The sequence below is a fragment of the Lygodium microphyllum genome, chromosome 13, assembly GCF_053477565.2.
Source record: "Lygodium microphyllum isolate KBCC chromosome 13, Lygodium_microphyllum_v1.1.10, whole genome shotgun sequence".
NCBI lineage: Eukaryota > Viridiplantae > Streptophyta > Polypodiopsida > Schizaeales > Lygodiaceae > Lygodium > Lygodium microphyllum.
This window is the reverse complement of record NC_141147.1, coordinates 115,372,824-115,399,350: the sequence shown is the minus strand read 5'-3', so window position 1 is coordinate 115,399,350 and position 26,527 is coordinate 115,372,824. Positions and strand designations below refer to the sequence as shown.

The 26,527-nt window shown below is 39.9% G+C and overlaps 1 protein-coding gene across 2 annotated transcripts in view; it reads left to right on the top strand.

Annotated features, from left to right (window-relative positions):
- Positions 1–26,527, top strand: part of GCP1 (glycoprotease 1) — an 81,265-nt gene that overhangs the window by 21,774 nt on the left and 32,964 nt on the right. For both annotated transcript variants that reach the window (XM_087691624.1, XM_087691625.1), the window contains exons 3-7: positions 21,787–21,861; positions 23,878–23,974; positions 24,082–24,172; positions 24,943–24,992; positions 25,176–25,366. In XM_087691624.1, the coding sequence (XP_087547750.1) occupies positions 21,787–21,861; positions 23,878–23,974; positions 24,082–24,172; positions 24,943–24,992; positions 25,176–25,366 (504 nt within the window). The remainder of the gene's footprint in view (positions 1–21,786; positions 21,862–23,877; positions 23,975–24,081; positions 24,173–24,942; positions 24,993–25,175; positions 25,367–26,527) is intronic.

Genomic DNA, 26,527 nt, shown 5'->3' with positions numbered 1-26,527 from the left:
CTCGGATGTCTCGTTTGATCTACACCATTAGTGCTGCGGCTTCTCGCGAGTTATGTTGAATGGTGGTGTTACCGAGCCATTTGTCTTCGCACGCTCTGTGAGACAGGGTTGCCCTTTGAGTTCTCTCTTTTTTGCCCTTGCGATTCATCCGGTTCTTTCGATGTTATCTCATATGGCAGCTTCTACTCAGTTGGCTGGATTGTCTCTTCCTTTTGGACAGCACTTCATTAGTCAATCCTTGGCTGATGACACCTTTATGATTTTGCGTGCGGACAAGGATAATCTTCGCAAAGCATTAGATGTTTGGACTCTCTTTGGTCATGCTTCTGGTATTCATATCAATGCTTTGAAATCGACCATTCTCAGCTGCACAGAGTCAGATTTGTAGTCATTGGATTGGCAGGGAATGGTTGTTCCCCGTGGTTCCATTGTCAGGCATCTTGGGTATCCTTTGGGTGTTGATATTTGCCCAAAGCAACTACTAGAGTGGATCTCACAGAAACTGGCAGTTAAGTTTCTGTAGTGGAAGTCACAGGCTTGGCCTTCCATGTTCTCCTCAAAGTGGCTCAGGCAATTCTGTTGCCAATGCTCACATATTTCTTGCCATTGCTGCCTTGGACTACTACTACATTGAATGCTCTTACTCAGTACATTCGTTTCATGTTATGGAAGAAGGGCTCCTTGCATCCAGGCATTTCATGGATTTCTTGGTCGCATGCATGTACCCCCAAACGCATGGGTGGTGGGGCTATTTTGGATGCCAAAACTCATATGCTGGCACTCTGTTAGTCTCTTTTTTGTGCCATGTGCTTGGATCATCACTCTGGGTCTTTATAGGCTGTTATTTTCTTGAGGATCATGGGCTTGTGCATGGTAATACCCAAATTCAGAGCTCTTGGTGGCATGTTCTTAATGCAGACTCTCGGTTTTCTGGTCCTTCATCATCCCTGCTTGCTCATTTGGTATGTTCCTGGAAATTGGTTCTCCAGAAGGCTTAGTGGCATCTAGCGGAGGATCGCTTAGCTACTAACTCTTTTCAACTGGAATTGTTGGCAGCCTTGCGATTACTTTCTTGGGAAGGCAAACATGAGCTCAGACTGAAATTTAACCGCATAGCATGTTTGGGCTTGACTTTAGTTGCAGATGTCACCTTTGCCAGTCACAATGTGTTGATATCGTTTCGTACAGCCGGGAGGCTTTTCAGGATATCTCGTGGATACCGTGATATATGGGGACAGCTTTTGATGGTGCTCTAGAGCAAACAACCCTTTCTTGCCCTTGCTTCGGATCGTCCTTGGCAGGACTGGGACTTTGCAGGCCGGCTGAATTTGGAAAAGGCCTCAGCTAACCAGGTGTATCGTCTTCTGATTAAAGATCATCAATGGCTGGTTACTAAAGCTAATACTATATGGGGATTGCGTAAATCTCAGTCATGGTGGAAGGTAACTGTGATGGAGGGATGGTTGAACAAGACACCTTTCAAATGCAAGGTCTTTCTTTGGAGGGTGACGATTGGTGGTCTTCTTCTTGCTTCAGCTCTTTCCAAGCGTCGAATCTCCAGTGGTTGGTTTCTCGCTAAGCCCTTTGATTGGGTTTTTGCGCGGCCCAAATACCCCACACCGGCACAGTTGCATATGAAGATCTTGTTTCACTTTCTTAGATACTGGGGCTGTTGGCACAATTGGACCATTCAGAATGCTTTTCTTTTTGATTCAGCCTCTAATGTTCAGGGACATATTGCTAGGCTTAAAGGTCTCTTGCATTGGCAGATAGATCTCATTTGGCACTCTAACTTACTCCCTTGGGAGGACTTACTTCCGTGGCATATGGCAATTTTCTCTGCGTCTTTGCCATGATTTTTGTAACTCTTTTGTCGTTTAGTACTTTATAAATATAACATCCATTATGAAAAGAGAGAGAAAGAAAGAAAGAAAGAAAGTTATATTAACGTCTTCTAAAGACCAAAACTGGCCTATGAGACAAACTGTGATACAACTGATGAGGTCCAGCTATCCAAAATAAAAGTGCTGAATGAAAAGCTAAAAACTGGAAACTGAAAATACGGTGTTGTGAGTGTGATAAGTGTCGTGTATGTGTATGTGCGTATGAGAGAGAGAGAGAGAGAGAGAGAGAGAGAGAGAGAGAGAGAGAGAGAGAGAGAGAGATGCTAGTCCATTTTCTGATTAGAGAACGACAATTTGCTGTAGAAGACAACCATTTGGAGGCCTTGGTAGGCAACGAATAGCGAGAGACATCTTTCAAGGATTAGCAATAGCATTGCTCATCAAGGGATAACATTTTGGAGGTATGTAGTAGTAGGTGATTGCATTAAATGCAGGCTGGAGCAGACAGCATGAGGATTTTAGGGTTGTCTCGTGAAGAAAATCAGATTTCTCTCTCATCTTGGCTTTCTTTAACCTTCTCCAATCAATTCTCAAAAGTTCTTAGTATTTCTTAGCCATTCTTAGCAGATCTCAGCTAGATTTGGTGGACAGTAGGAGGATTTCTACACTAAAACCTAAACTTTTATAGAAATTAGGGTGTAGCAACCACCTTGGGACTCGTGCAAATAGGATAAGGCAGTTGTATTAACGAGGATTTTAGATGCCAAGCAATCCATTGTGAATTGGGGTAGCATTTGGCTAGTTGGCGGTTCAATATGTGCAAGTCTTGGGTGAAAATCAAGGGGCGATTGACCCAAATTGCTTGTTGATTGTTTGTACAATAAGGGGCTTTTGGATTGGCCAAGGAGATTAGAGAATCTCGGCTTGTAATTGATCCATTGGTAATTGAAGTTAAAGAAATACCGAAAGGGGCCTAGTTTTGGGGCCAACATTGTGTCTAAGGAAGGTTGGTTTTAGGTTCCACATAGGAGAAGATATGATAATGCTATTGTGGTTGTAAATCAGGCTGAATAGGTTGTTGTAATGTATATGTAGGTGGTGTAAATGAAGGCTAAGTAGAAGAATCAGCCATGGAGCCATTATGGAAATGCGGTAGTAGTAAGCATCAATTATAGGCTGTTTTTGATAGTCCAACAGCCATAGAAGAATATTCCATTCTCTACAAGCTTTGTCTTCTTTCTACCTTTGTATATCTCTTCTCGAATCAAGCCACCCCCGTTGTTGGTGTGAAGGGTTTGAATACGAAAGTTCATCCCATATACCCAAGTGAAATGGGATTTGTCACCAATAAAGATGACATAATATAGGAATCCACCAAGGGACTTGGTCTGCATAGGACCACAAGCATCATTGTGAAGAGGATGCAAAATAGATGGGGAATGAATATGAGAATCCTTAGGAAAGAAAAATTGATGCATCTTACCATGTAAATAGCCTTCACAAATGTGATTCAATGGCAAATGAATTTTTGAAAGATCTTTGATTGTCCTTTGACTAGAGCTTCATCAATGCTTGATAGTTAATGTGGCCAAGCCTCTAATGCCATAAATGTATATCTTGGAAATATTCCTTTGTTAATTAGGCACTATCAATAGGATTTTCAGCAAGCTACCTGTGACATTAATGTGACATTAATGTGACATTAAAAGGGATATTTAATGTCACATTAAGGTCATAAGTGGAGAATGTGACATTAAAAGGGATATTTAATGTTACATTAAGGTAAATTTAGGGGAACATGCACGAGAATGACCGTCCAGGCTCTTGGGCGCCCGAACGGGGTCAAGGGGAGCCTAGAGAGTAAGGGAGTCCAGAAATAGTAGGACTCCAGGAAGTTGACGGCTGGCAAAGAGATAAGCTTGAGGGCCAGCACTTATCTAGGCGTGGCTGGGAGGTGAAGAACACTCGTGCTTCCATCAGTCTGAAGAAATCTATCTCCCGTAATCTAACATTGGTATCAGAGCCTATGTTTCTGATCATTAATCGAACAGAAATCCGTCAGGATGTCAGTCGTTAGTTAGTTTGTCAGTATTTGTAACATTGCGTGAGCATCAGAAAACGGGCCGTCACTTCTGCCCTGCCCCGTCGCGTCAGAAAACGGACCGTTACTCCTTCTGTCCGTCGCGTGAGAATCAACGGGCCGTAAAGGAAAAGTAAAAGGGAGTAGCCACGTCACATTACATACATTAATGTGACCCATTTCGTTGCGGGCAGAAAACGTTACGCCACATTAAGGCGACCCGTCTAGTTACGGACAGAAAAGAATTAAAAAAAAGAAGAAAAAAGTGGAGTCGCCAGCATTTGAGGACCAACCACGTCCGTGAGGACCAAGAGTGGAGTCGCCAGCATTCGAGGACCAACCAAATCAGAAGGGAGCCGTCAGCATCAGATTACTGTTGACGGATAGGACTGCTCCTGAGGCGGATAAGACCGCGACTGCTGTGAGACAGGCAGAAAACTTCATACACAACGGAAGCTACAGTCTTCATACATAACTGAAGTCACAGCCTGCCACTAAAAATCAGGGAAGTATTTTATCTTGTATGCAAATTTCTTATTTTTGCTTTCCAATTCCAGTGTATTAATGGCAGAAAAAGGGAAAGAAAGGGTAATGGAAAGTCCTAGTTCCGGGGATCAACCTATGGCAGATCTCCATGAACCAGACATACAAGAAGAACAATGGGAAGAATTTTTTGCCACGAGAGAGCAATTTGATGATCTTTCTGCTCGTGTGCAAACTCAGGGGGTTCAAATGGAGTTTTTAACTCAAACACTTACTGAAATAAAATCTCAACTAACTTTATTGTTGGAAAGAGATAAGAATAAGATAGAAATCTCGGATGTCCCATCTTCATCGAAAGATTTAGATGTGACTATGCGAGATCCTAAGGAACCCCAAACCTACCATAAATTGAGGGATAATCCGGTTTTAAAAGATATGAAACCACCTCAATTTTACGGGGAGAAAAAAGATAGGAATAAAGATACAATCTTTAATTTCCTCCAAAAATGGGAAGATTTACATAAATTAAAAAACACCCCACCACATCTCCAAGCATTGGAGGCCAGTTTAACTTTGGGGCCCAAAGCATATAAGTGGTGGCGAACTTTAAAGGAGGCGAATAAAATACCTGAAACTTGGGCTCAATTTGAATCCGTATTTTTAAAAGAATTTCTTCTTGAAAATGAAATGGAAAGAAATTGGAAAGATTGGGATTATGTCAGACAAAAGGGACGACCCCTACTGACATATCTGGAGGAATATCGTGAGATAATCCTCAAACTGGAAGGAATTGATGAATTCCAAAAAACAAGAGGATTCATTAGGGGACTGGATAAAGCCTGTAAAAAGGAAGTAAAACGGAGTTTACCTAAGACGCTTGAAGAGGCAATTAAATTTGCATTAATTTATGAAGATAGTACGCGTCCAGGTACACTCACCAGTCTCACTGATATGGAGCCCAAGTCTAAGGAATTAGAAACCTCAAAATTTGTGGGCAAATTTAAAAGAAAAATGCCATTTATCAAAGGTAAAAAACAACCTTTTGAAAAGAAACCATATATGAGGCCAAAGCTAAGTCTTGATGACTTTGATAAGGCCAAAAAACAAAAATTGTGTTTTAATTGCCTATCCCCTAACCATGCTGCTTGGAATTGCCCTCAAAAGAAAAAGGGGGAAGACAAAGAAAAGGACAAGGGCAAGGGAAAAGAAAAACAAATCCATGTAGTGCAGACCTTAGAATTAAAGGGCCATGAAAAGTATAAATCTTTAGAGGTCTTGCACATGGATGTACAACATAAGTGTTGTATGTCAACTTCTTTGTGGCAGCCTACCTTTGGGCCACATGATTTACTTAGAGTACATGGATTGATAGCTGGAAAACGGGTTAGAGTCATGATTGATGACTCTGCTACACATAATTTTATAAATTATGCACTTGTCAAAAAATTGAAACTTTCCCAACAAAACAGTGAGCATCAATACGTTGTGCGTATGATGCAAGGCCAAGACAATAAAATATGGGATACAATGGTATTCAATTTGGGAATCGACATTCAAGGATATAAAGATAAGCTTGATTTCCAAATAATGAACATGGAAAGAGCTGACATTGCTCTAGGGAGGGAGTGGCTATGGGGATTGGAACCATCCTTAAAACGTAGCTATCACCATAATACACTGGAATTTGAAAGGGATGGTAAGACTTTTGTCATTCAAGGTGAACATGAAGTATCTGATAATCCTTTGCTATGTTCTACTGAAGTTCAGAAGCTGATAAAGAAGGAAGTTTGTGAGGTATATATGCTATGGTCTCTTCCTGTACAGAGTACTTTTACTTTTTGTAATATGAAGCAACAATTTTCCTATGTTTGCGAATTGAATGTTAATAATGAATTGAATCGTTTGTTAGATGATTTTAAAGATGTGTTTCCTTCTGATTTACCTAGTGGCCTTCCACCAGATAGGGGTGAAATAAATCACCCAATTGATATAAATAAGGATACACACCCAATTTCAAAACCACCATATAGGTTAAGTGAAACACAGCATCAAGAAGTTGAAAGACAAATTAAGGATTACTTGGATAAAGGGTTTATTCAACCCAGTAATTCACCTTGGGCTTCACCAATTTTATTGGTAAAGAAAAAAGATGGTTCTATGCGACTTTGTGTTGACTATAGAGCACTTAATAAAATAACGGTGAAGAATAAATTTCCTATGCTCAGAATGGAAGATCTTTTTGATCAATTGCAAGGGGCAAAATTCTTCACAAAGATAGACTTAAGATTAGGTTATCACCAAATAAGAATTAAGGCACAAGATATTTCCAAAACGGCATTTCGTACTAGATACGGGCATTATGATTTTTTAGTGATGCCTTTTGGTCTCACTAATGCACCAGCTACTTTTATGAAGCTGATGAATAGTGTTTTACGGCCCTATCTAGGACATTTTGTAGTAGTCTTCTTGGATGATATCTTGATCTTTAGTAAATCAAAAGAAGAACATTTGAAACACTTATTATTAGTATTCCAACTGTTAAGAACACATTCCCTTTATGCGAAGAAAACTAAATGTGAATTCTTTGCACAAGAGGTCAAATATTTAGGGCATATAATCTCGAAAGAGGGAATCAACATGGATCCAGAAAAAGTAAGGGCAATTATTGAATGGCCACCTCCACGGAACCTGGAAGAGCTGCAGATCTTCCTAGGTTTATCTGGATTTTATCGTAGATTCATTCGAGATTATGCCAAAATAGCTGTTCCAATGACAGACCAACTTAAAGGGAAAGGGAAAAGTTTTAATTGGGGAACAGACCAAAGTGAAAGTTTTCAAAAACTTAAGGTAGCTATTGCTACAGCTCCAGTATTATTAATAGTGGATCCCAATAAACCATTTGTGGTTGAAGCTGATGCCAGTGACAAGGCAATAGGCGCGGTCTTATTACAAGAAGGTCGACCAGTTGCTTTTGAAAGCAAGAAATTAGATCGTGCAAAACAGAATTATTCTGTTTATGAGAGGGAGCTGTATGCAATAGTACATGCAATGAAGAAATGGAGGCATTATTTGTATGGTGCCAAACTTTTGATTTTATCGGATCATGAAAGCATTAAGTGGCTTAACGATCAACCAGATTTACATGGGCGTAAAGCCAGATGGGCCGAACTCCTCCAAGAGTTCGACTATGAAATAAGATATAGAAAAGGAAAGTATAATATAGTAGCTGATGCACTCAGCAGAATGCCCATCATTAATGAATTGAGTTTTACTCAGTTCACTTCCAGCTTGCTTGAATCTTTAAAAGAGAAATGCCAGGTTGATCCGGCATATTCCAACATATGGGAAGCAATAAAAAATGGGGATCCAAATGAAAGTGCTTCTACTGAGGAAGGAATATCTGAGGATGTTCAACTAGGAAATGGAGCATCAGGGGTTGCTCAAACTGGATTCAAGTGGAAGAATTTTACCATTGATAATGGTTATTTACTCTACAAGGGTAGGGTATGTGTCCCGAAAGATATAGAAATAAGGTGCCAGATACTCTTTGAGTGTCATGATACCCCTAGTGCGGGACATCCAGGAGTTAATAAGAATTATAGTCTTATTAAAAGGCAGTTCTATTGGCCTGGAATGAATAAGGACGTCCTTGACTATGTGGTCAAATGTAATAAATGCCAGGTTAATAAAGCTGAAAAATTAAAAATGGGAGGACTTTTCCATCCATTAGAAATTCCTTTGGGAAAATGGGAGAGTATCTCCATGGATTTTATTGTTGCTTTACCTAGAACACAGAGGGGGCACGACTCTGTGTGGGTAATTGTGGATAGGTTAACCAAAATGGCTAGGTTTATTCCAACTTCAACTGATGTTAAAACACCAGAATTGGCTAGATTGTTCGTAGAGAACATATACCGATTGTATGGCCTTCCGGCAAATATAGTTTTTGATCGGGATAGAAAATTTGATAGCCATTTTTGGCGTGCGGTATTTAGGAAATTGGATACTAAACTTAGCATGAGTACGGCGGATCATCCGCAAACAGATGGGCAAACTGAAAGGGTTAACCAAATTCTTGAAGATATGCTTAGGGCATATGTAAGCAAAAGGCAAACTAATTGGGAAGAGTATTTACCGATAGCAGAGTTTGCATATAACAGTGCCAAACACTCTTCCACTGGATATAGTCCATTTATGTTGATGTATGGGTTTCAGCCCAGAGCTCCTTTTGCAGTAGGACTGCATAAGGAAAAGGTTTAGGCAGCTAAAGACTTTTTTGAGGATATGAATAATATGTTAAAATTTGCTCAAGAAAATATTAAAAAGGTTCAAAGTCGAGCTAGAGCATATGCAGATCCTCACCGAAGAGACATCTCCTTTGAAGAAGGAGAATTGGTCTATCTTAAGGTGCCTGAACAAACTAAAACTATGAAAAAGGGACATTGTCCAAAGCTTTCACCAAGGTATTGTGGTCCTTTCATAATACTTAAAAGGGTGGGAGAATTGGCTTACAAGCTCCAACTACCTGCTGGTAGTAAAATACATCCAGTTTTTCATGTAAGCAAACTAAGGAAGAAGCTGGGTGATTTGGATAATCTAATCTTAAATGATGATATTGAGGAGTTATTCTATGACCAATCTAATCCACATGAACCAGAAAAAATATTAAATGTTCGTAATAGACGAACGAGGAATACTATTTATCAAGAATGTTTGGTTAAGTGGAAAGATTGTTCAGAGGAAAGCTCAACATGGAAGCGAGTAAGTACTTTAAAGAAAAGGTTTCCCGATTTACAGTTAGACCTTCCAAATATCGTTTTCGAGGACGAAACCGATCCTTAAGGGGAAGGAAATGTGATATTAAAAGGGATATTTAATGTCACATTAAGGTCATAAGTGGAGAATGTGACATTAAAAGGGATATTTAATGTTACATTAAGGTAAATTTAGGGGAACATGCAGGAGAATGACCGTCCGGGCTCTTGGGCGCCCGAACGGGGTCAAGGGGAGCCTAGAGAGTAAGGGAGTCCAGAAATAGTAGGACTCCAGGAAGTTGACGGCTCGCAAAGAGATAAGCTTGAGGGCCAGCACTTATCTAGGCGTGGCTGGGAGGTGAAGAACACTCGTGCTTCCATCAGTCTGAAGAAATCTATCTCCTGTAATCTAACACTACCAATCATATGTATCAAGACGATAGAGACCCTTAGCGAGGGTGCTTGTCAAGACAATGGAAGAAGAAACTTGATCATCATATACTGCACATTGGAGGACGAAAGAAAATGATGTGAAACTTGGAAGTTGCAATGGTTGAAATGGAAGTAAGATCCTTCTTGATGCCGGGTACATAGAGAACATCATGCAATGTTAAAGGAGTGCTAAAAACAGAGATAACCTTCACATGACCAATGCCTTTAATTGCATGAGAGGCATTGTTAGCACACACAACTGTGGCCCCCTTAGGTAGGTGTCACACACACACACACACACACACACACACACACACACACACACACACAGAGGTAATGCTCGGCAAGAGGTGACGTGCTTAGATGCACCACTATCAAAATACCAAGTAGAAGCCACATCAATAATAGAAATGTGAGTGTGTGCAATGAAAGAACATGAACATAGAGAGAAAGGAAGAGAAAGACAGCAGGAAAAGGAAGAAGGTAATCTGTACTGACTGAAGATGAATGCTGAATACAACAGTGTGGACTGATTAGTCTCTACATGTAGCTTGAGGCGTTAGTGGGGGCACTAGGTCAGGCTGAGAATGACAGCAGCAGCATCAAAGATAGAGGAGAATGTTGGAGATGAAGTGTGCTTCCAAAATTCTGGAGAAGAATGAATCTGCCAAGTGTGGGGTTCTGGGGAGGGGGGGCAAGCCCTAAATAGCTGAAAAGCCCCAAATTTGGCCAACTGTTGTTCACGTATCCCTAGAAGCTGTCCGATCTGCAGTAAATGCAGTCTGCAATAATAAACAAAGTATCTTGGAGCAAGGGGGTCTACTGACAGGCAGCATTGATTGATAGACAATATAAATGCACACCAAGATGTTCACAAACTGAGAAATACACACCAAACTGTTAGAGCTCCCATGTCTCCGTTAGATTGGGATAGGAGCTCACAACTAGGAGATAATAGTTTGACAAACCCTAAAATAGGTAGGCTAACATGTGAGAGTAATGGAAGAAGAACATGAGCACAGAGAGAAAGGAAGAGAGACAACAGGAAAAGTAAGAAATCTGCACTAATTGAAGATGAATGCTGAATACAATAGTGTTTACTGATTAGTCACTGCATGTAGCTTGAGGTGTCAATGAGGGCATCAAATCAGGCTGAGAATGACAGCAACAGCACTAGAGATGGAGGGGAATGTTGCAGGCGAAGTGTGCTCCCAAGAACCTGTAGAAGAAGAGTGAATTTGCGAAGTGTGGGGGGCAGCTGTAAATAGCTGAAAAGCCCCAAATCTGGTCTACTACTGCCCCAAAGGCTGTCTGATCTGCAATAAATGCAGTCGGCAGCAATAAACAAAGAAAAAGAATGCTGTTGTGGCTGAGTGGGCAAAATTGCACCAATCTAGAGCAAGGGAGACCACTGGCAGACATCACTAATTGACATCTGATTTGCAGACACAAGAAATGCACACTAAGATGTGCACACACTGAGAAGTACACACTAAATTGCATGTGCAACACATACTTCAACATTTGATAAAAAATTAATCCTAATGTTAAGTGAACCAAACAAAATTTCATGTCCTCGTGATAGTGCCGATGTTGGAGAAGCCGACTTTTGCTTAGTGCCCTTGACAATATACCATAATTATTCTCAACAAGAACATGCCACATCACGTAAGCCCACATTGGGTAATTAAGCTTGTTGTTGGTGCGAAGCATACTAAACAAATCATTTAAGATGTTGAATTTGTAAACATCACATTGAACTCTCTTCGTAAGTCATAACTTGGCTTCCACATCTCTTTGATGCTGTCTTTTTTGGGGAAGGGGGGAAAGGGAAGAGCGGTTCCTTACATTTGTGGAGTTAGAAGGCCTCTTGCTACAAGAGGAATAGACTTGGAAGAATGTTGCATTGCGCTTAGATAATGTGGCTATACTTTCAAAGTAAGGGAAAGTTAACATATAAAAAAGTCGAAGAAAAAGAGAAAATGTCACTTATTGCAAGAATTCCGGTCATTATATTGATGAATAGAGGAAGAGATTGGCCAAAGCGAAGAAGAACGACTTTGGTTTGGCTGTCCAAGAGACATTAGGTATTGAATCTATTGATGGTGATGCTTAAGCTAACTTTGTGGAGGAGGACTATGCATTTCTCACATGCATCTTTGATTCTTTGATGGTTGATTTAACATTTAATATTGTTGAAACGCAATATACATGGTATTTTCATAGTGGGGCGTCAAAGCATATCACTTCCAAGAAGTGTTTGCTTACCTCTTTGCATTCAACCATTGTTGGAAAGTGTGTTACATGTGCGAACAACTTATGATGTATGTGGCATTAGTACAATCACTATTACTATTGTGGATGGTTTTGATTTCATGCTTCTCGATGTCTTGCTTGTGCTTAGCATTACAAAGAACTTGTCTATCTCTGCTTTTAATAAGCATGGCTTTTAAGTTATCTTTGAGGATGACAAATGCTTTGTTAGAGATAGAGATGGATTATGCACTCCAACTGTCTGGTATCTTGTATAAGGGGCTTTTTTTGTTGGATACCTACTTCAGATCTTACCCAAAATTAAATTTACTTAGCCATAACTAAATTGGCTAGGCCATTTGCAACTTGAAGTGGGTCCAACCTTTGTTGACTCTTAAATTGGCATTAGTCCCTAGTGTCACTACTGATGCTTATTGGCTAAACAATTGTCATAGGGTCAAAATTAACACCAATTGACCACCAAAGCCTAGTTGCGTAACTTGTCATAACTTTTGCCTTTGACACCCACTGCATCCTTGGGGTCCTTGGCTTGCTACCATGAAATAATTGCCATGTGTAACATGCGCTTAATAACCTTGCACATTTGATTAATAACTCAATCAAATGTTTCTAGTAAGATTTAAGCATCACAAAATTTCACATACCTGTGAGACACCAATGGCATGCTTGTTATGGACATATGAGTTTTGGGAGTTTGATGACCCTTCAGAGGTGTCATATGGTAGATACATTGCCTCTAGTGGAGACTCCCATCTCCTCATGTATGCGAGGCTTGGGCAAAATGCATAGATTTGCTTTAAAAAAAGATGGTTCAATGCGTGTTATTCGAAAAATGCAGCTTATTCACTTTAATGTTTGTGGTCCCATGAGGAGAAGTGCACTTGAACATTGGTGTATGGGTTGAAAGCAAAATCTAATGTGTTTATGCATTTTAAATATCTTTTTGCAAAGCTTGAGGTTGAAACTAGTGTGAAAGTGTAGACATTTCATATGGATAGAGGGGGGAGGACATGCCTATTATGGACATATGAGTTTTGGGAGTTTGATGACCCTTCGGAGATGTCATATGATAGATGCATTGCCTCTACTGAAGACTCCATCTCCTCATGTATGTGAGGCTTGGGCAAAATGCATAGTTTTGCTTTCAAAAAGGATGGTGCAGTGCGTGTTGTTCGAAAAATGCAGCTCATTCACTTTGATGTTTGTGGTCCAATGAGGAGAAGTGCACTTGAACATGGGTGTATGGGTCGAAAGCAAAATCTAATGTGTTTATGCATTTTAAACATCTTGTTGCAAAGCTTAAGGCTGAAACTAGCCAAAAAGTACAAACATTTCATATGGATTCAGGGAGGGATACATGTCTCGTGCTTTTGAGATATATTTGCTTGACCATGGCATTACGTATCAAGCCCACTGTTAAGATGACACCTCAGAAAAATGGTATTGTTGAAAGTAAAAATTAGACACTCACAGAGATGACTTGTTGTATGTTGAAAAGCAAGGGATAGCCTCGTAAGTTTTGGCTTGAGGGCCTTTAATGTGCAAATCATGTATCAAATCGTCCACCCACTAAGGCACTTAAGACAATCACATTGTTTGAAGCTTGTCATGGCAAGAAACCCAAAGTTGATTGTTTCGGATATTTGGATGCATAGCCTATGCACATGTTTTGAAAGAGCTTCATGGGAAGCTTGATGACAAGGCTGTAAAATGCATATTTATTTGCGACAGGTCAGAGAGCAAGGACTATTGCTTGTATGACCCACACATGAAGAAAATTTTTCTGAGTAGAGATATTCTATTTGCTGAAAATGCTGCATTTTCATGTGATTAGTTTCAAGTGCTAGCCACCCATGCCATTGGTGATGTCTTTAAGAGTCTTTTGCTACTTTCTTTGGAGTCCATGCCTGCTGTAAATGGCAAGATAGACATAATAGAGCAAGTTGTTGTTGCACCATATGCTCATGAACAATAGGATTTTGATGATGGCTTGCCACATGCAGTGGAAGAAGCAATATATCATGAACAGGCTCTTGTAAATGCCAGCCAAAACAGTCCCTAGATAGCTGTCATGCACTCTCGAAGAAAGAAAAATAAAGAGAGATGGAGAGAGAAATGGAGGGAGAGAGAGAAATGGAGAGACATAGGAAGAGGGAGAGAGAGAGAGAATAAAGAAAAGGGGAGAAAATAGAGAGAGGGTGTGAGAGAGAAATAAGGAAAATAAAGAGAAAATGATGCTCCTTTACCTCAACACATTAGAAGGGTTGCTAGGCATGTAGCACATGATGAAGGGGGGGGCCATTTGGCTGGTTTTATGGAAGTAGATGATTGTGATGAGTATGTTTTTATGAGCTCATTGTTGGGTGATGATGAGCCTACTTCCTTGGATGAAACTCAGCAAGATATACATTGGATGCAGGCCATATAGGATGAGTTAGACTCTCTTGCCACTAAGTCTACGTGGGATCTTATGGATTTACCACTTGGTAAGAAGGCCATTGGCATAAAATGGAGTTTTAGACTCAAATGCAAGGTTGATGGCACCATTGATAGGTACAAAGCACGATTTGTAGCAAAAGGCTTTTGCTCCTATATCTCGTATAAGTATGGTGAGATGAATAATTGTTATGCTTGTAAATTATAGCTGGAAAGTACATCATTGGGACATTAAGACAACTTTTTTGAATGGGGATTTGCATGAGGATGTTAATGTGTTATAATCTCTAGGGTTTGTGGTTAAGGGAAAAGAGCACATAGTATACAAGTTGCATAAAGCTCTCTATGGTCTCAAATAGGCTCCTTATATATGGTATCCTAAAATTGATGCTTATTTGGTTTGCAAGGGGTGAAAAAATAGTCCAATTGCTCTCATTCTATACATTAAAAAGGAAGGGGAGGCCTTGCTAATTATCATTCTTTATGTGGATGACATGTTGCTCATTAAGGCTGAATTAAACCATGCATTTGATTGCCTACACTATTGTTCGGGGATTCACTTTACCCAAAATCAGCATGCCATTATCATGTTACAATCACAGTTTGTAGATAAGCTGTCACATAGATTTAACATGCAAGATTGCAAATCTATGTGCACTCCTATGGAGCCAAGCTTAAAGCTGTCTATGCATGATGGTGAAGAGATGTTTTATGTTGCAATTTGTAGCCATGCTGTTGGTTGTCTTAAATTATCTTTGCAACACATGCCATGACATTTGGTATATGGTATCTCGGGTGAGCAAGTATATGTATAGCCCACGGACCATATGTTGGCTAGTTGTTAAGTAGATCTTTAGATAGTTGCAAGGTATCCAGTTATATGCATTACTATTTCCCAAAGGGGAGACTTACAGGTTACAATTAGATTCAAATTGGACTGGTGATGCAGACACTAGGTAGTCTACTAGTGGACATTGTTTCTTTCATGGCTAAGTAAGAAACAACCTACAACTACCTTATCTTGTGAGGTTGAGTATAGGGCAGCCTTTACAGCAAGAGTGGAATGTGTATGGCTAAATAGATTGTTGGCTAATCTACATTTACCATTGGAGAGTCCCATACCTATTCTTTTTGATAGTTAGAGTGCTATTGTAGTAGTAAGAAATCTTATATTTTATGCTTGCACGAAACACATTGAGGTGTATTACCATTATGTTAGAGAGATATGTTATGTAGGAGACATAGTTGCTTGAAACAGAAATGCTTCGGGCCGAAAACACGTTTCGCGATAGTTGCCTGAAACAAAAATGCTTCGGGCCAAAAACGTGTTTTGGGATAGGCATTTTAGCGGACAAGGGTTTTGACCCAGTTTATAGTCACAAACAGCATTTTGCCTTCCTATGTGAGCATTCCATCTTCTTTTCCTTGCTGTCCACCCCCTTTCTTTGTGGATCATTGTCCTTACCTGTTGTTTGCTCCACATCCTGGCCGTGAAACTCCACATTCTTCATCCTTTAGCTGCCCAATTCCTTTTCTTTTCTCTCCATACCATTTCTAGCTGTTTTCCCTTAGATTTGGTGCTGATTTTCACTATTTTGAGTGAGCAACCCCTCCCCTCTCTTCCTCTTTCGTTGTACACATTGATTTGACCAAGTTTTCTCCACTTTTGCTATTGGTTTCCCATGTTACCAGCAAGGTACAACCATGTACGCACGAGGAGCGTTACGAGTGAAGGATCATCTTGCTTGTGTTAGTAGTAAGGATATTGAAAATTGCCCCGATGTGCCTAATGATGTGTATGCTAGTTTAGAGCATTGGAGGTGGCAATGCCTTGTGGTTAGTGCACCATATGAGGATGATACTTTGCAGCCATGTGCACTTCCTATGGTTCCACCTCCTCCTGTAGGTGGTATTGTCCCAAAGAGGGGTAGAGTGTGCATGGATGTTGGTAGCAATGCTTTTGCTAGTGCTAGCATCTCTATGGATAAAGATGCAGAGGCCACTTAGGCAAGTGCAAGTACTTTTTTCAAGGGTCCAGTTGCTTCATGGATCCCTTTGCCACATGTTGGGGGTACGTAGGGTGGTAGTACTTCGTCAACAGGTGCACGTATCACTGGGGTAGTAAAAGCTGCAAGAAGATCATTAGAAATGACAAGTGCTATAGCAACCCTTAGAAAGCAAGCGAAGGTAGAGGCTACACATGAGATCATGAGATTGTTTATACAATGCACCATTCCTTTTCATGTTGCTTGTACAAATAGGTGGAAAAGAACCATTAGGGCTATGAGTTAAATTGAATGTGAGTGGGAGGGCCCCTCCTATGAGGCTTTGCACACATGTGAGCTTGTTAGAGAGAAACATGTTGTAAAGCTAGAGATGCAACATTGGAAGATTATTTGGCAGAAGTATGTTGCACTATTTTGTGTGATGGATGGATAGATGTGAGGATGAATAAGTATGATATCTTGGTGTTCTCTTGCAAAGGGACCATGCTTTTGTGTGCCATAGATGCATCTACAATAGGGATAGTGATTACAAGCGAGTACGTCTATAGGTATATTAGGGTTGACATTTTGGAGATTGGTATAGAGAATGTAGTGTAGGTTATCACTAACAATGGCAGTAACTGTGTGACTATGGGTGCTTTGTTAGAGAGTGAGTTCTCTAAGATCACGTGGACTCGATGTGCATTATGTTGTTTGGATCTACTCATGGTGGATTTGAAAAAGGTTAGATGGATAGATAACCTCTTCAAGAGAGGTAGAAACATGGTAAAGTTTGTGACAAAGAGGCCTAGAGTGCATGCCATTTACAATGATTTGAATCTTTTGAAGCTATGAGCCACTCGCTTCGTTTACACGCGTATTGTTGTGGAGAGACTTGAAAAGAGTCTAGGAGGGCCTCTTGAGGACGGTTGTCTCTAGAGAGTGGGCTGCATGGGATGAGGGAGCAGCCTAAGGCTTTGACATTTATCAGAAATGTCATGGATGATGCCTATTGGGAGGATGCAGCTCCATTGATGAAATCTTTGACTCCCATTTACACAGTTTTGAGAATCATTGATATAGAGGGTAGTACTCTAGGCCTTTTGTATGAGTATATGGATCAGATTGGAGAGGTGCTGGATAGAAACATTTTCTTATCTTGAGATAAGTAAGTGAATCAATGACCATTCATTCCAATTTCACCTTTTTAATCAAATGTATGAATCTATGATATATCATGATTCATAATTTATATTGCTGTGTGGGTAACATGTTAACTTCATATATGTTATAGAGTGTAGGACATTCGTGTAGTATGGAATAAAAGATCAATCCATGCTATTGCACATTGCTTACATCCTCTTTGGTGCAATGAATATTAATATGCAAGTGAGGAGCTTAAAGAGGGGTTGCAACATTATTTTAGTAAGTGGGTTGATAGAGATGTTTTCATCACTATGTGACTTGAGGATGGTCTCCTCAAGTTTCGTAACCACACTCTCTCATTTGCACCCCTCACAACAGAGTTACGTGAGACACAGCTTGAGCCTGTGTCTTGGTAGAAGTATAGAAATTGTGCTCCGACATTGGTGAGTAAAGTTTAAATGATAAACATGTTACATGATACATCATATAATGATACATGTAACTTGTAAGTTGTAATATAAATAAGTGTGCTGAATTTCATCTTATTTTTTAATCCGAATTTTGTAGAAAAGGATGGCTGTTTGTGTTCTCTCGTAGGATTGTGATAGTGGTCGTGCTGAGAGAAATTGGAGCACGTGGACATTGTTTCACACAAAAAAGAGAAATAGGTTGAAGATTGCTCAACTCGAGAGATTGGTTTTTTGCCATTGTAACTTGTGCTTGATTGAGAATTCAAGTTACACACTTGAGCCAAAGCAGGTAAACGTAGATAAGATTGACATAGAGAAGGCGAGGGACATTCCTATAATTCTAGAGGAGGAGATAGACATCTACAATAAGCTATATGAGGAGATGTCTACACCTGCAAATTGGACACGGTCCAGGCGTACATCAGCTAGAGCGAGAGGATCTCAAGTTTGACGTGGAGTTACTTCTACATCTATAGCTCTAGTGGCTCATGATGATGATGTCCTCTCTTTCCTAGTAGCAATACTAGTGCTCTTGCTAGTAGCCCTAAGAAGGCCAAGATAGAGATGTCTTTTGATGATATTGAGTGACTCTTATGAGTCATTAGATGACAGATCATGATACGATGATTCATAGACTTCTTGTACTTTGTAGATTTGTTGTAAGTTGATTATGTACATTCATGTTTATAGTTTAGTGGCATTTAGATGACTCATGACTCACGAGATACTGTGATACACTATACATCATAATATTTGTATTTCTTTTTTACACATTGTTTACTAAGTTACGACTCACAAGTATTCTCTTTTTTGAGTTTATATGACATGATATGAGTCTATGACTAGTCACTTTTGAGCCTTTAATCTTGAGTTTATTGTTTATGACAAGTTATGGTTTACTTTTTTAAATTGAATCATGATTTTTGTATACTTTGAACTTGTCAAATCTCGACTCTCTTCTAAGTTCTAATGTTATATTATTGAGGAATTTAGGTGGTTTGATGTAGGCGTTCAACTAGTAAGTGGTATTACTCTATTGTATACTTAAAATTATATTTATGACTATATATATTTTTAATTTTATACTTATATTTTTTGGATTCCCGTTTCGTCGTTTCGACATTTCAGACTAGGATTGAAACTGTGTTTCGTGACTTCGAAATATATTTCTATCTCCTCGTTTCCGAAACTCTTGGCAATTATAGTAGGAGAGATCAGCTTGATGTATGTGCCCACACAAGAGACTGTTGTAGACATTTTCACCGAGGCACTCCCACGTGAGAAGTTTGAGGGTTTTCGAAAGTCCTTAAACTTATTATCCTTTGGTGATTGATCATCGTTGTACTTCATCACATTGATAGTGCAAGGGGTTGTTAGAATCTGTCAATTTTGGGCAGTGCCCATGTAATTTGTGTGGTGTGGACACTTTAATAAGTGTCACTTTAGTGTGTGTGTATACCTAGTATCTTGACATTAAAGTAGTGACACTAGGGACTAGAGTTAGTTAACTCTAGTCAGTTGTTGGTGGAGGGTTGGTTAGGTCAACCCTTCACCTAACTTAGGTTGTACCTTTATCTTTCTCTTTCAATTAAGCAAGTGGATTTGGCGCAAGAGAACGTAGCAGTGATGTCTTGTTTAGATCAAAGGGCTAGGTTTCTTCGAAGAGATCGTAGCTTAGATACCATGTAAAGAAATACCTCGACGCAAAAACACAAATACAATCATACGACAAAGCACAAGTTGAATAGAACATAGTTAGGGTTAGGGTAACTCAAAGACAATGGACATAGTGAAGATAACAAATGAATGAATGTGTATAATACAATGCCCATGTAGCAAACACACCATGTAGTGAATGAATAATGTACCTCAAACTCTTGTGTCTTGAGGATTGAGGTAGAGATAGTGAGTTGGAGAGTGTGTTGTGTTCCAAGAGATCTCAAAACACAGCAACGAAGTCTCTAAAGACATTTGGTAGCAGCAAATGCAGCAGTAGAGATGTTGGATCATTGTTAGATAGGTATAGAGGAGAGAGAAAACCACCAAACGTAGGGTTTTGATGATGGTGACAGCTTGGGCAGCAGTAGGAGGAGCAAAAGGCAACAATGTGAGTGATCTAGAGTGCAGGGTAGCAACTAGAGAGCCCAAACACGGCAGTAAGGAGGTTGCCAGTGCTCGTGGAGCCGCTGAACAACAAAATACAGCTTGGAGGCTGGTTGCTAGGTGCAAATAGAGTAGAGTGATGGGCTGCATCAGTTGGCAAACGTAGTATGGGATGCAGGCAGTGAGGAGAAGGTTGGAAGCTGGTGCCATATGGATGTAGACAATGTGGGGCAGCTTCGGTTGAGATGTCCTTTGTGGATGGGTGCAGACAGTGAAGTTCTAGCACCGTAAACCTACAAAAATGAGATTAGGATGAATGGGAGGGTAGGCTGTCTATTTCTAGAAAGTTTGGGGCCTCCGTCAAATTCATTAATTAACTTGAGTTTTGGGGCTGTTAAATGAGAGATAATGGTAATTTAGCTCAACAAGTTGCTAGCCCATGGCTGTTGCATGACATCCGTAGTTGCCCGAAATGCCGTTTGGGCTGCCTAGAACGGAAACACGAAATAGCCCAAAACATTTTGTTTCTGAAACGCATTTTGGGACTGGTAGGGGAAAACTCGAGTTTCGGGCTGCTGTTCCCATTCGAGCCTGCACACATAGTTTTCGCCTATTCTCCTTTGCTCTTCACCCTCTTTCACTACTTCTCAATCTCTTTAGCTGCTGTTTGCTTCCCTAACTGCAGATCTATTGCTGTCTATAGCCCCTAAACCCTAAATTCCTCATCCTTCAGCTGCCTAATCTGTTTCCTTGTCTGTCCACACAATTTGCAGCTCTTTTTCACTGTCTCCATCAAGCAAACCTTCTCCTCTCTTCGTCCTTCATTGTCCTCACTCATTAGAGTTGGTAATCTATTCTACATTTATAATTTGTATTGTCAAGGAATTGAAGTGTTTTGATATAGAGGTTCAAGTTACCAATGGTATAACCCCTTCATAAATGTCTAATATTAAGATATTTCTATAAATAGACATAAATCCGTTTTCCCATTTCACAATTTTGGCCTCAAGTCAAAACTCACATGTTTTCATTTCCCAATTTCCAAAACTCCAAGCAACTATGATGACATCACCCTCAACTCTAGTTGGTTCCATCTACTCGTGATTTGATGGTATTGCTGCACTTGGGGCCCATTCTCAGATCCGTTCTCTAGCACCTTCCTTAGTTGACTCCCATGAGAGACAATTACTGTTAGTCATTTCTACTCCTTGAGCTCCATTTGTATCATATATCTCAATTCATTCATTACATTCGTACTCTCTTTTGCATTCTTGTTTGAGTTCTTTGTCTTTTAGTTGTGCTGCACACTCGAGTGTTTTCTTTATGCAAATCCTAGCATATTTTCACACTATTAACTTGGGATATAGTACCTCGAGCTGCCATGCTAATACCTTGGATTTGTACTACATCGCTGCATCGCATGCCTACACAAGGATTTCCAACATCTGGCACTGCATCAAACTACTTCCGATGTCCAAACTGAAACTTAAGAACATTTGGTGCCCACCATGTCTTTTCTTCATCGTGAAGATATCAGATGTCCAATGGACTTTGAACTTTCAATGCTGGATATGTGGATGTCATTGAAGTTTCCAAGAAATATGATAATGCAAATCAGCAAAACAGAACGTTAAAGGAACATATCATGTTAACATTCAGTGGAACAATTTTTTGACAGGATAATCTGTATGCATTCCGTTTTTTCTCGTTGATCTATCACATTTTTGTTTAGGGATATTTGTAGCCAAAGTACTGATATGCTGTTGGTCTTTTTTGAAGGCTGAGTTATTAGGTCAATTTGGAGGAGTGTTTCCAAAAATGGCACAGGAAAGGCACGCAAAATCTATTGACAAGGTCAGATTTCTCTTATACAAGAAAGATTCTATCTATATATGTGAGGATGTGCATGAAAATATCGTGCTCACTTTATTTTAAAGGAAGAAGTGGCAAGCGAACATGATTGACAAAATTAACACGTGTGAGGGAATATAGACCAAGCCTCTAAGCTATTTTTAAAAGTAAGGTGAGATCCTTGGGGAGAAAATTTTAGGAGCTCTTTTTACAATCAGCTGGGATGTCTGCAAACACTTAAGTGCATCTTAGACCTTGTTGAGTGCCTTCAACACCAATGCTGATCCTCCTCTCCGAAAGGTACTTGAAAAATTATCAATCTTTGATGTCAATCATGTAATGAAGTACCTTTTTGTTGCCTAGAGGAGGTGGTGAAAGGGAGGAGAGGGCAAGTGAAGGAAGGGTTTTTTTCCCCCCTTTTTTTGGGGGGGGGGGGAGTGGGTAGTCTGGATGGAGGTTCTGGGAGAGAGTGAGGCGGAGTAGAAAGAGGGTTGAGATGAAGGGAGAATGTGTTTTTTTGGGGGGCAGATGAGTGGGATGTGTGGGGCAAGCTTGAAGGGAGAAGATGAGTATTGGGATAAGGAGGTGACAGAGATAGGTAAGAGGCTTGTTGGGGAGGATACCTAGGAAAGAAGAGGTGGGAGAAGGAGAGAAGGCAGGACTGAGAGTGCATAAGAGGGCTGAGAGGTAAAGCTAGGGTGAGGAGGAATAAGCTGGGTAAGATGAAAAGGGTGCTGAGGGTCTGCAGCAGGATGCATATGCAACTTCCAATGTTCATATTTTGTTTGGAATGGTGATTGCGTGGTTGCTTTGAACAACTTCTTTTAGCTGTAAGCTACTTGGTTGGGAAGTCCAAGTGTGCATTATTGCATTCAACTTGCATCACAGGTTTTGAGTTCCTTGTTTCTCAGTGCATCTCTAGTTGGCTTAGCCTTTCTGCAGTTGTAACTTTCAATGTTTGTATTTTGTTTGGAATGGTGCTTGCATGGCTGATTTGAACGACTACATTTAGCTGTAGGCTACTTGGTCGGGGAGTCCCAAGTGTGCATTCTTGCATTCAACTTGCATCACAGGTTTTCAGTTCCTTGTTTCTTAGTGCATCTCTAGTTGGCTTAGCGTTTCTGCAGTTGCTCAAGCTAGACATTCTGCAGCAAGGAAGATGGGATGGAAGCTCTTCTTTTAACCTCCAAGGTTTTTGAGGTGGAAGCTGTACTTTTACCATCCAAGATGTTTGAGAAGCAAAGTTCAAGTCCAAGGTTCCAATTCAGATTTTCTGTCTTGTCCCCAGAAAACATTTTTATCCTTAAGGATTGCTCGTAATGCGCTTGGATCCATTACCTGTAAAGATGCTCATCAATTTGTGAAAATCCTCTTCTTGATTTTTTTTCACTAAGCATTCGTCTAGCTTCTGTCCCTTAAATTTTTTTTGTAATATCATCAGAAACTGATGCTAGATCGAAGAGGAAAAAACCCCAGTCTGGTTTCGTGCTAGTCATATTCTTTTCACTATGTTGATGCAATTTGTTAGCCTGAAATTTTCCTGTCTTGCTTTAGTACCGTAAGTTTGAAATTATGCAGTCAAAGAAGGGCCTGTGATCCCTATCATTATATATAGCCCTCAAAAAAGTGCAAAAGTCAGCCACAACTTTCGAAGGTCTGTATGTGTGAACTGACAGGTTTGTGTTATAGATGTGAGCCAGATTATTGAGCTTAAATTTTTTTGTTTAATCAAGTCATAGAGCTGAATATGAAAGAACTGTCATTAGATATTATTGACATATATGCCTGTGGTGGGTTTCTTGTCTGCAACTTTGCAAGAGGATCTGTAAATTATCCACCTGTCCCACCGAGTTAAATGATGAGCCCTCCAGTAAGAAGCTTAATTATATTGCAGGACTCCTCACAACTTCCTGAATGCCGTAAAATTTTCTCCTTGCATGTGCTCCGAATTTAACTCTCTTTGGATCATCAAAATGATCTTACAGATTCTTTAGTTCCCCTAATTTCAGTTTTGTACAGGTTGTAGCTGGAGCCATTTCACAAGCAGGCATTAAGGAAGCAGACTTGACAGCTGTGGCTGTTACAATTGGTCCTGGTTTGAGTTTGTGCTTACAGGGTGAGTAAAATGAATAGAAACTTTGGTTAATCCTTAATGTGCTTGATTGAGTTTTCTAAGAAAGAATCTGGATGATGTTCTAATTTAGTGTTCTAATTAGATTGCAGTGGGTGTGAGGAAAGCCCGCTCTATTTCACGTACCTTTCGCTTGCCCTGGATTGGTGTCCATCACATGGAAGCCCATGCTTTGATGGCTAGGTCGGTAAGATCAAAGGTGGTGAAGCAACTGAATTTTGATGAGTGTAAATATAATCATGATATCTAGCAAGAGAACTATCATGTGTTGATCTGCTTATTATCCTGACTTGTCAACTATCTTCATGTAGAATTTTGATGAGTGTAAATATAATCATGATGTCTAGCAAGAGAACTATCATGTGTCGATCTGCTTCAGAAATATTGATGTTGTGTCAGTGTAAAGTAAGGAAAACAGACAAAGTATATATGCTGACACCAGTTGTAAAAGTCAGGTCATTAGACATAAAGTTGGCAGTATAATCAGTAATATTTGCAAAAGACATTTTCTAAATCAACTTGTATAAGGTGTGGATTTTGACATGAAATGGGCAATATAATTAGTAATATTTGCAAAAGACATTTTCTAAATCAACTTGTATAAGGTGTTGATTTTGAAATACCTCGTCTATGCTGAAATTTTTTCCTACGAAGCAAAGAAACAGCTGGGTGAACCTTGGTCCTTTTGGGGAATTCCTCCTTTTTGATTATGCTAGTGGCTTAATTTCTTATGGGAAGGAAATAAAAAGCTGGTTAACTTCCTCAGAAAATTCCTTTTCTCAATCATGCTACTGGTTTGTGCAGAGAATCATCCTATTTTCATTTTCTTTTTGTTGTAGCTTTTTCCTGTCTTTTAACTGTCTTGGTTGGCACTTTAAACTAGTGCTACAGGTTAGCAAACCGAGGTTTGTAGTTTCCCTTTCTTGTCCTAACACATGAAACTATTGGTGCAGGTTAACAAACCGAGGTTTACAGTTTCCCTTTCTTGTCCTCCTTGTGTCTGGTAAGTGGGTAGGGGCCTTTTCTAATTTTGTTGTTCTATTGCGTTCTTTCTTGGTTGCTGAACTAGCCCATCTGAATCTCTATACCATTTCTTTGGTTTGTATTTGGTATTGAAGAATAAGAAGCATATCCAAAACACTTTTACCATTTTTTGTTCCATATTCTGAAATGTTGACGCTAACAGGAGGCCACAGCCTCTTGCTACTTGCTCAGGGGGTTGGAGATTACATACAATTAGGAACAACTATAGACGATGCAGTTGGAGAAGCCTATGATAAGACTGCCAGAATGTTGGGTTTGGACATGGCAAAGGGGGGTGGTCCAGCTCTAGAGGAACTTGCTCTTGAAGGGGATGCAGAATCCATCACTTTCAGTGTATACCACGGTTCCTTGCTCCTTTTCAAAATTATTATTAGGTACCAAGGATTGCAGTCCTTTTTATCATTATAAGCTGGTTTGAACAATAAATAAAAGGATTCAGAATTTGTTTGACTTTTCCAACAATTATTCTTTCTTCTAACTCAACTGAGCTCAAGGGAGAGCATAAAATGAAATCAGGCCATAATGCCTTGATATTTGCAGAGAAGTATTATTGTTATCTACTCTTCTGTCCTTAAGCTGAAAGAAAAAACATGAAAACAGTAACAGTAGTCATGCTATAGATTTATTGGAGACATCCATTGTAGAAACTCTCTTGGAATTTAAGACGCATCGTCCATAGTCTCCATGTAAGATGGGAGGGTATACAGGGCGGTCTGAGATTATGAAAAGGAGGGATGCTTTTCTTAGGATGTGGGATTCTTGCAGGAAACTTCCCCTTTGTTGTATATTTTTTTGACTTGAAAGTTCCTTAATATGGCTATGTTCTTGCTTTGCCTTGGATACTTTGTGCTGAGTGATTGGATCCTCTTAGAGTTTCAAAGGATAGACCCAAGGGCCAATTTGTCTACCAGATACTACGGGTTTTAGTAGATTATCCATACCATCGAGGATGTTGTGCTCAAATGAGAAATGGCAGAGAATTGGAAAAATACGTGATGCTTCCCATGGAAAAATGCATGATGCTTCCCATGGTGTGAGCCAAAGATAATTTTGGCACACAAATAGTGAACCTTGCTCATTGGACATGGTCAATAAATTATCAGAGGTGGTCTGATGGGGGTACTTGCACATCACCATCATCAAGCATCACCCATCTGTCCAATGGATAATTGTAATCTCTAGTGAATCATGGCTTTGTTGGGTAATGGAACTTGCATGTGTCCAGCATGCCATGGTGGATGGAACTCCATATAGATAGATAGATATATATATAGATAGATAGATAGATAGATAGATAGATAGATATATATATATATATATATATATATATATATATATAGAGAGAGAGAGAGAGAGAGAGAGAGAGAGAGAGAGAGAGGGGGGGGGGGAAGAGAGAGCGGGGGGAGAGAGAGAGAGAGAGCGGGGGAGAGAGAGAGAGAGAGAGCGGGGAGAAGGCTCGCGATGGCGTCGCCTGCTTCTGTCGCCCTACTGACG